Consider the following 10088-nt stretch of genomic DNA (forward strand, 5'->3'; position numbering starts at 1 on the left):
GTTTCACGACTTGTCATCATAACACTATTTACAGTTTTAGTATAACTTTAAGAGGTGCATTCAAGGGACTATCGGTTACTTATATCAAATTTAAATTAAAATTACTCTAGAATCGTGCTTTACGAAGTGAAATAATTCTTGTTAAACTGAGTAAAATAGCAGTTGTCAATTTTAATAGAATTAATTTTTCTAAGTTTCTTCAGTTGTATAAACCAAAAGAGCTAAAATCCTTGAACTGTTAATAATTTACGCCTAGTCATATTAACTGTATATACGCCACTCTACACAGGGTTTTTCTCTATCATATTCAGTAGGAGCTCATTCTGATCTCAACTTGAAAAAATTAATAAAATATTGTAAACGCTTTATCTTCTACGTCACTCGTTTCAAAAAAGAAACATTAGCGTCGTCAGACATACGGCAAGCAAATATTAATTAATTTAAAAAAAGCAGTTACAAGTTACAAGGCAATTGCGCAATTACCGCGAAATATCGCGTTCCAAAACATTATGGAGGCTTCAATTCGTTTAATTAAACTTTCCATTCATCCGTAATGTACGTATCTCTACCTAAATCACATAAATTACAGCTTTAAAGTTCGGGAATAAGGTTGGATATCGTGTACAGTGTCGCATCTTAACGAGTGCTGCCACCTGACTCCTCTCGCACTTAAAGCATTTTGTGCTGCACATCATTGCATCTGGTTTTTACACGTCGACATTTTATTTAAAGTTTTTAATCAATGCTTCATATTTAACAAAGCTGCTTTAGGCATCCTGCTAATATACTGGTAATGAATGCAAATGTTTGTAAATACGTGTGGATGTGTGTATATGTATTTGTTAATCTTTCACGCAATATCTACTGAACGCATTTTGACGAAATTTAGTGCACGGGTAGAACACTGGAATAAAACCTGGGATAACAACATAAGCATACTTTTTAACCCGAAATGCCCACGGGAGTAAAGCGAGGCGCAGCTGCTATCTTACATGACCGAAATCGTAAGGTATTTTTAATTACGTGGAAGAAAGTAATATTCTATATTTGTTACATTTTGCATTTTATGTCACAATAGTTTTGCCAATACTCCAGGCACTAAAAGTGGAAAAGTTATTTATTCTTTAATCCTTATTTAACATAACATGACGACAGTACAAAGGTTTATGAATATATTTTTTTAAAAAATAAATCCCCGATCTTCAAAAATTTATAAAGAAGACAATTTGGTATTCATATAAATAAAGGACCGAGTTAAAAAAAAAGTTTTCCCATTTGACTACCTTTAAAATGTTGTGTAATGTAACTGTTCTACGCTGACGAAGTCGCGGGTCAACAGCTATTTGCAGTTGTAGTGTGTAGTTTGTACCTGCATAGGGGGTGAGGTTATTGTTAACCGCTCGCTTCATTACACGATTGGCCGGATTACCCAACATGGCGTGGTGCGCATGAGTTGGCAGCCCGCGGCCAGCGTCAATACCGGCCGTGCTTTGTTCTGTACTTCCAAAATATACTAAGGCAATTCGAGAGATACCTAAGAGTTCTAGTAGAGGTCATTCGAAGATTTCACCAGAAACTAATTTCCTATAAAAAGCAACAAAAGCGCCACCTACAAAAGAATATAGGATTTTCGCAAATCTCATGCGTACTAAAGTTTTTACCAAGATGAAAGGTAGCCTACGTCTTGGTCAAGATTCTTAATTATAAGTACGTGATATTTCACTTTATATGGATGCATTTCGTCACTTTTCTGTTAAATGGCTTTACTATACTTTTCTGTTAAATTTCGTAACACAAGTCTCCAACTTACTTCGAGAACTTATTAATCGGTGTAATCTGTCCCTTATATAATTATATTATTTATTATATTCTGCTATAATATACTTGTACCGATTTGTAGATTAATTAGTTTGATGTTTGCTTGTAAGCCAATATCATGTTTAATTATGAAATGTTGTATTTCTATAATTACTTGCGCTCTAAATGGCTTTGCAATGTTTTATTTGAAGAATAACAAATATAGAAAATTGATTGGATGTATCGTACTTTCTCGAGGGATACATACTTGAGACTTAAGAGCATTTATCATCTCAGAAAAAAGTATAGAATTTTGTGGACTACCTACGCATAGTCGCATACCGAAGCGAAGCGGCGGGCCTGTACCTAGTAATATGCATGCTGAGACAAAGCGGCCTGCGATCCCTGAGGCATAGTGTAACGCTGTATTGTACAAGTTGGATTCAATCGCAGTACGCCTAAAGCACTATTGATTGCAATAATCCAGACGCACACATTTATACCTGGGAGAGATACTTCACTAGACAAGTGTTGGAACACCAACATTAAAATATTTTATTTTTTTTAATTTGTTTGTTCGATATGGCAACATTGTACATCCGATCCTTCTTCCTGTTGGTCACCGCAATAAAGCGACACGAGTCTTGTCCGTTAACTCAAGGAATTTTATTTTACCAGTCCAATACATACAGTCCACTTTACATTACAATCTATCCAATTACATATTTTTTCATGGTCCTTCAAGGCCAGTAAATTTCCAGAAGTTTAGTGTGAGTGATGTGCAGTACATAATTCCGCATTGTTCCTTTTGGTTAGAAGACGCTACGCGGGAAGACGCCATCACAGTGCACCGGATAGACGGGAGTACCTACATGTTGCATTCATTATTATAGTGGCATCATCCATTGCCAATTTACATTCATTTCATTTCATGGTGCGTGTCAATTTTATTTTCAATTCAATTTCAACGATACATGTTCGCGCCTACCTACACGATTCGCGCCCATTGATTGATGCATTGGCGCGGTAAAGTTGCCGATTTTCGACGCGAGAAGCTATTTGGCGCTGTTGCAGCGGCGTCTACGCGCATCATTGGTCCGATGCGCTGTCGTCGAGACTACGACGACAACTTTCGCCCGCCATTTTAATTGTTACATCACAGCAAAGCTGAGTTTCGTTAATTATCGTGTTGCGAGTAATATTGTAAAATAAACATAATCAGTGCGTTACATCAGTGCAAATTACGTACAAATAAGTGTTTACGCCGTCTTAACAAAATGTCTAAAGATAAGGGCGAATCGGAATTCGCAATTGCTGAGTCCTATGATTTGGCCGCTCTTCGACGCAAACGCGCTGCCGTTAAAGGTGTTATCACCAAATTGCATAACGCCCTGCGTGATCCAAGCGCCTCTGAGTTAGACAAACACGCTTTGTGCGTCAGAGAAGAACGTCTGCGATCTTCATTTTCTAAGTGGGAGGACTTACGCCTCGACATTTTAGCGATGGATCCTGATGACCCCGAGGACGACGTTGAAAGTACGTATTTGGAAGCGCTCACTAAAATTGGAAGACTCTCTGTAAAACATGATAAGAAGCCAGTAGTGTCGTGTCAAACTTCAATACATGATCAGGACCCAGTAGTGATGTGTCAAAGTTCAAAACAAAGTAAAATTAAGTTACCAAACGTAGTAATTCCAACTTTCATTGGTAAATACAGGGATTACCAAGCCTTCATTGGGCTTTTTGATGCTCTTATCCATAAAAATAGTAACTTAGAAAGTATTGAAAAGTTATTCTATTTACAATCTTATTTAAAGGATGAACCTCATGAGCTTATTAAAAATCTACCTTTATGTTCTGAAAGCTATGAGGAAGCTCGTAAAATATTAAATGATAGATACAACAATAGGTATAAGATTACAAATGACCATTTAAATGTATTGTTAGATATAAGCCCTATGACTAAATCCACAGCTGTTAATATTAGAAGTTTTTTGTCTATTGTTAAGCAACAGTTAGCTGCATTAAGGAACTTGGGCCACTCTGTTGATCAGTGGGATCCTATCACTCTTTGCATTTTAACAAGAAAATTGGATATGATTTGCAACAGGGAATTCGAACTTGGTAGACAAGAAAAACCTAGTGTAACAAGCCTTATTGAATTTTTAGAGAAGCGAGCATTAGCACTCGAGAATGTGGAACGAGATAAGGTACTGTTGGCTCCGAAGGCTGTCCACGTAGCCACTGTGAAGAAGGTACAGCCTGCCAGCGCTGAGAAGAGCTGCATACTTTGTAAGTCTAACCACAAACTTTTTTCTTGTTCTCAATTTAAATTAATGTCAATAAGTGAGCGAATTAAGTTTGTTACAGCTAATAATCTATGCCAAATATGTTTGAATAACCACAATAAGCCATGCAGGTATAAGTTTAAATGTCAGGTCTGTAAAAATGATCATAACTCTCTTCTCCATGTGGAAGAGGCCCCATCACCAGTCACATTGGTGGCTGGATCTGCTACTGAACAAGTTGTGTTGCCTACAGCACAGGTAAAACTTTTAGCGAGCAACGGAACTGAGGTTTATGTCAAGGCTCTCCTTGATACAGGTTCACAGGTATCCTTTGTGACCAAAGAGCTAGCAGAGTTATTAAAATTACAGATTCAGACTGCCAGTACTCCTGTTACAGGCATAGGCCAAACTTTTAACAATTTAAAGCAAAGAGTAAATTTAGAATTACACTCACTGACACAGAACTATAGCATTTCTGTTGTGTGCTACTTACTTGAAAAAATCACTTCAAAATTGCCGCAGAAGACTTTCAACATTAATAAATTAGTTTTGCCTCCCAATATAGTATTGGCTGACAAGACATTTAATCAATCCAGTAACATAAATATATTATTGGGTGCTGACATTGTGTTTAAGGTGTTGCTGCCGCCTGAGCCTCGAGTTAGCCGGTACAACTGTGCGGGGCATGGGGACATCACAGCTTCACCTCCGTTACTTAATACAAAGTTTGGTCATGTAGTCGCAGGTAGCATTAACTCAGATAATATTTATTTGAAACACAACCAAGCAGTAACCTCCTTATTTTGTGAAACATGTACTTCTAGCTTAAATCATACTCTTACTGAATTTTGGCAATGTGAAAAGGTTCCTGAAACATTTACAGAAACACATTCTGAACATGAATTGTGTGAAAATATATTTTTAGAAAATATTCAACTGGACACACAAAATAACAAAATGCAAGTTGTCCTGCCATTAAAACAGCCTTTAGATTTTATTAATCAGTCTTTAGGAGACTCATTACATTTAGCTTTACAAAGATTTTATAACTTAGAAGCTAGACTTACAAAAGACCCTAGTCTTTATAAATTGTATTCAGACTTCATTAATGAATACATAAATCAAGGGCATGGTACAGTCATTGACATCAGTCAATACAATTTAACAACTGATCCAGTGTACTTCCTGCCACACCACCCAGTTCTTAACTTACAAAAGAAAACAACAAAATGTCGTGTTGTTATGGATGGTTCTATGAAAACCAGCAATAAGACTTCTTTAAACGATTTATTGCTTAATGGGCCTGTAGTACAAAAGGAACTTGTTGATGTTTTGTTACTATTCAGAGTAGATAATTATTTCTTCATAACAGACATAAAAAACATGTTTCGCAATATATTATTACATCCAAAATACAGGTCTTTACAAAATATTCTATGGAGATATAATCCCAATGATAGTGTTCAGTGCATTCAACTAAACACTGTCACCTATGGGTTGAAAAGTTCATCTTACTTAGCAACTAGGTGTTTGAAATGGTTAGCTGAGCTATACAAGGATGACTTCCCATTGGCTGCATTTATATTAAATAACTGTACATATGTTGATGATATTCTTTTCTCAGACTGTTCCTCGGATAACTTGATAGAAGCCCGAGAGCAGCTATGTAAACTATTGAGTCTAGGTAGTTTTCAGTTACATAAGTGGGTGTCTAATTCAGAACAATTATTACAAGACATCCCACAAGATAGACAACATTTTGATGAGGTAGATTTACAAACAAATAATCATTTATTAAAAACTTTGGGCATGTGTTACAATACTCAGTCAGATGCATTTATAGTGTCAAGTCCAAAACCTATTGGTAATATGCCTCAGTGTAAGCGAGAGATTCTTAGTTTTATAAGCCAGTTTTTTGATCCATTAGGATTTGCTGGGCCCATAGTGGTAGGTGCTAAAGTCATCATGCAACAACTGTGGAAAGCTCAAATAGACTGGGATTCGTTACCTGATAAGGAGTTGCTTCAAGCATGGCATGAGTTTTACACTAGCTTAATTTCAATGAAACCACTAATTATAGAGCGTTACATAAGGTTGCACAATAGCAGCTTTGCACAAATTATTGGGTTTGCCGATGCTTCCAGCACTACTGCCTATGGCTGTTGTGTATACTTAAGATGTGTTGACGAGGCAGCCAATGTTAAGGTTTCCTTGTTATGCTCAAAATCGCGCATAAATCCTGCTTCACAAAGCTTATCTGTTCCAAGACTGGAGCTTAACGCTGCTTTACTGCTCGCTAAGTTAGCTAGCAGAATCCATGACACACTATCAACAAAAATAAAAATCCATGATGTGTTTCTTTATTCAAATTCACAAATCGTTTTAGCTTGGCTTAAAACTAACATAAACACGTTAAAAGCGTATGTAGCCAATCGTGTCAAGGCTATAATACAACTCACACATGCGCACACTTGGTCGCATGTTAGCTCGCAGGAGAATCCAGCGGATTGTCTCAGTAGAGGAGTGCCACCTCACGAGTTAGCTGACCACCCCCTCTGGTGGAGGGGACCAACATTTTTACATTCAAGTGAGTATAAACCCAATTTAAATTTTACAATGCCACAAGAATTGCCTGAGGTCAAGGACTCTTCCACATGCTTGAGCGCTATGGTTTGTTTTTCCACCAATATTATTTCAAAAACATTATGTCTAGATTTTCTGGACAAATTTTCAGATATCAATAAAATGCAAAGAGTGTTAGCTTACGTCCTACGTTTTTGTCAAAATGCAAAGTCCAAGGGTAATAGAAATAAGCTCAACTATGTAACTAGTCAGGAACTTAATAACTCTTTGTCAATTATTGTGATGTATGAACAACAAAAGTTCCTTAAGGATGATATTCATGCTTTAATATGTGGTAAGGCAATTGTCAAAGGCAATTTAAAATCTCTTTTTCCTTTTATTGATGACAGTGGTTTGCTGCGTGTTGGAGGCCGGTTGCACAATGCTGATATGCCATATTCGCAGAAGCATCCAATCATTTTGCCGCGAGACTCGCGCGTCACTAATTTAATAATTCATAGTGAACATTTGAGAAACCTTCACGCAGGCCCTAAGCTGACTCTGTCATCATTAAGACAAAGATTTTGGATAGTACATGGTTTAAGAGAAGTTAAAAAAGTTTTATTCAAGTGTACCATTTGTTTTAGATTAAAAGCGGAAGCTTCTAAGCAATTGATGGGTTCTTTGCCTCCTGATAGGGTGAAAGCATGTCGCGCCTTTCAAAAAGTCGGTTTAGATTACACTGGAGCAATATCATTGAAAATAGCAAGAGTTAGAAAGCCAATAATCACAAAGGGTTATGTTTGTGTGTTTGTATGCTTTGTAACCAAAGCAATGCATTTAGAGCTTGCTTCAGGTTTAAAGACGGAGACTTTCATTGCATGTTTAAACAGGTTTATTGCCAGAAGAGGGTTGCCTACTGACATATACAGCGACAACGCTTCAACCTTCAGGTGTGCGGAGAGGCAGTTAGATGCTTTGTACAAATTACATAACTCCATAGAACATCAAAAATTAGTTTCTCAATTTACAGCTCAAAAAGGGATAAAATTTCACCATTTACCTTGTTATTCCCCGACGTTCGCCGGTTTGGCCGAAAGTGGTGTAAAAAGTTGTAAAAATTTGTTAAAGAGAGTGTTACAAAAGGCAATTTTAACTTATGAAGAATTGTACACAGTTTTATGTCAAATTGAGGCCATATTAAATAGTAGACCTTTAATGCCACTATCTAATGATGTAACTGATTATTCCTACATTACTCCAGGACATTTTTTGATAGGTACTGCTTTAAATACATACCCAGATGCAAATGTTACTGTTATTACTAAATCTCAATTTTGGAAAATATGTAATGATATGAAATTAGAATTCTGGAAAAGGTGGAGTAAGCACTATTTGAATTTATTACAATGTCGACCTAAGTGGCAGATCTCTCAACCAAATGTAAAGATAGGTTCACTTGTTATACTTAAGGACGAAAATTTGTCGCCAATGTACTGGCCCTTAGCCAGAGTAATTAATACCTATCCAGGCGATGATGGAAAGGTCCGTGTAGTTGAAGTTAAAACTTCAAACGGCCATATACATAGAAGAGCAGTAGTGAAAATATGTGTCCTACCGCTAGATACGGAAGAACGGCAGTAGCTGCGCCTATTGGTGTTGTGTACCGACCCCGAGATATGTGTTTACTATCGTAGGGATAGGCGCAGCAACAGCCTTACATACATTTTCGTATAAATAGTATTAAGTTACTTTTTGTTATCTAGTTCTTTCTAATAGAACAAGCACAAATTTAGTGTTTCTATAAAACACAAGTAAGAATGTTACATTTTAAATTAAAAAAAGGGCATGCATAGTTTTTAAACATTTAATGTAAATTTTAAAACGCCTTACATATGTTTTCATGTCTGTTAAGTGTTGTACTGCTATTAACAATCTGTAATTGTAACTTGTAGTGCAGTTCTAACTTCACTTTATGTACAATGCATGGCAACTACATATCTTTATATTTAATATTATATATTATGTCATTCTACTTATGTACCTATTATAGTGTACTCACGGTATATTAAGTTTGTAAAATGTTTCACATAATATAACCTTCTTTTGCCCCGGCAATATGTTGGAACACCAACATTAAAATATTTTATTTTTTTTAATTTGTTTGTTCGATATGGCAACATTGTACATCCGATCCTTCTTCCTGTTGGTCACCGCAATAAAGCGACACGAGTCTTGTCCGTTAACTCAAGGAATTTTATTTTACCAGTCCAATACATACAGTCCACTTTACATTACAATCTATCCAATTACATATTTTTTCAACAAGACTGTGTCTTATGAGACGTCTATTGTTTAATTTTGAGTTACTATGACTGTACATAACAGGCTTCCTGGGATATAAATGAACTATGCGTGCGTGATGCGAAATTTGGTTTTGAGGAATTAACTTCTTAACTTCTCTTCACGTGCGTCGTGCCACAAGGTGCATGAATGGATGAAAATTTGTTCAATACCGAGGCACGTAATATACAGTACATAAACAAAAAAAGCAGCTAACTATAACAAGGTGAAATTAATAAGCTGTGTAATATTTCTTAGTCCATCTGATTAGTAAGTTGTATTCTTTAATTTTTTTATCCATCATACACAATACAAACTTGGCGCTTAAGGTGACAGATACTAAATAAACATTGATTTTTATCAATCTTTATTCTGTTTAAAAACGGATTAAAGTCACATTTATGCAGTAACAATAAAATATTTTTTTTCTTTTCTTTTCTTGTTACCTAAATAAAAAAATGTCACAGTTATTTTCCCTCGATGACACAAATACATGATGTCCTAGGGTTCTTGGTTGTCATTGCTCAAAGTCTTGTCTAGACAAGACATTTCTTACAGTGTGCGCTCGGGCAGAAGGATGCAGGAACAGAGGCAGTGGGCCGGTCGATCTGTAATATTGCCGCCTTTGTGCAACGCTGCTGTCACGGGAATTATTCTATTGTGTCAGACTTCCTCACAGGATATACAATGGGTTCGGAAGATAGTGTAGGAAAAGTTAAGTTTTAATGTGTTTTCTGAGGTAAATAATGACATGTGCCGTGTGGTTCCTGGCACTTGGCTGGTGTCCTATCTTTCCCATGGATGTCATGATGGAAGCCGAACGTGACCTTTTAGTCTTTGCGAGATTGTTGGCTCTGTCTACCCCGTCAGGGATGAAGACGTGATTGTATGTAACTACATATGTATATGTAAATAATGATATCATAAATTATTCATATGGAAATTGTCATTAAAATTAAGAATATCTTCCTTCGTGTAAGGTAGGGAATTAATATATAATCGGGATTTTCAAGGCAACACTCACATGGCATTGTTGCGTCCGCATCCTAGTTCTCATCTTGTTTGATTTAATTTCCAATAAAATCCTATCTATTTTAA

At 36.3% G+C, this 10088-nt stretch overlaps 1 protein-coding gene across 4 annotated transcripts; it reads left to right on the top strand.

Moving 5' to 3' along the window:
• Nucleotides 1–2575: 2575 nt before the first annotated feature.
• Nucleotides 2576–8859, top strand: LOC106131999 (uncharacterized). 4 transcript variants are annotated; one of them, XM_013331294.2, is made up of 4 exons: nucleotides 2617–3333; nucleotides 3967–4089; nucleotides 4722–6672; nucleotides 7058–8859. In XM_013331294.2, exon 4 carries the CDS (start codon nucleotides 7098–7100, stop codon nucleotides 8289–8291), a length of 1194 nt encoding a protein of 397 aa, XP_013186748.2. In that variant the 5' UTR covers nucleotides 2617–3333; nucleotides 3967–4089; nucleotides 4722–6672; nucleotides 7058–7097; the 3' UTR covers nucleotides 8292–8859. The 4 variants fall into 4 exon arrangements, with proteins under 4 accessions (XP_013186749.1, XP_013186748.2, XP_013186744.2 ...); XM_013331295.2 differs by having other exon boundaries at nucleotides 2576–3333; nucleotides 4722–8858; XM_013331290.2 differs by having other exon boundaries at nucleotides 4722–8859.
• The last annotated feature ends 1229 nt before the right edge of the window (nucleotides 8860–10088 follow it).

Source organism: Amyelois transitella, chromosome 7 (assembly GCF_032362555.1).
Source record: "Amyelois transitella isolate CPQ chromosome 7, ilAmyTran1.1, whole genome shotgun sequence".
NCBI lineage: Eukaryota > Metazoa > Arthropoda > Insecta > Lepidoptera > Pyralidae > Amyelois > Amyelois transitella.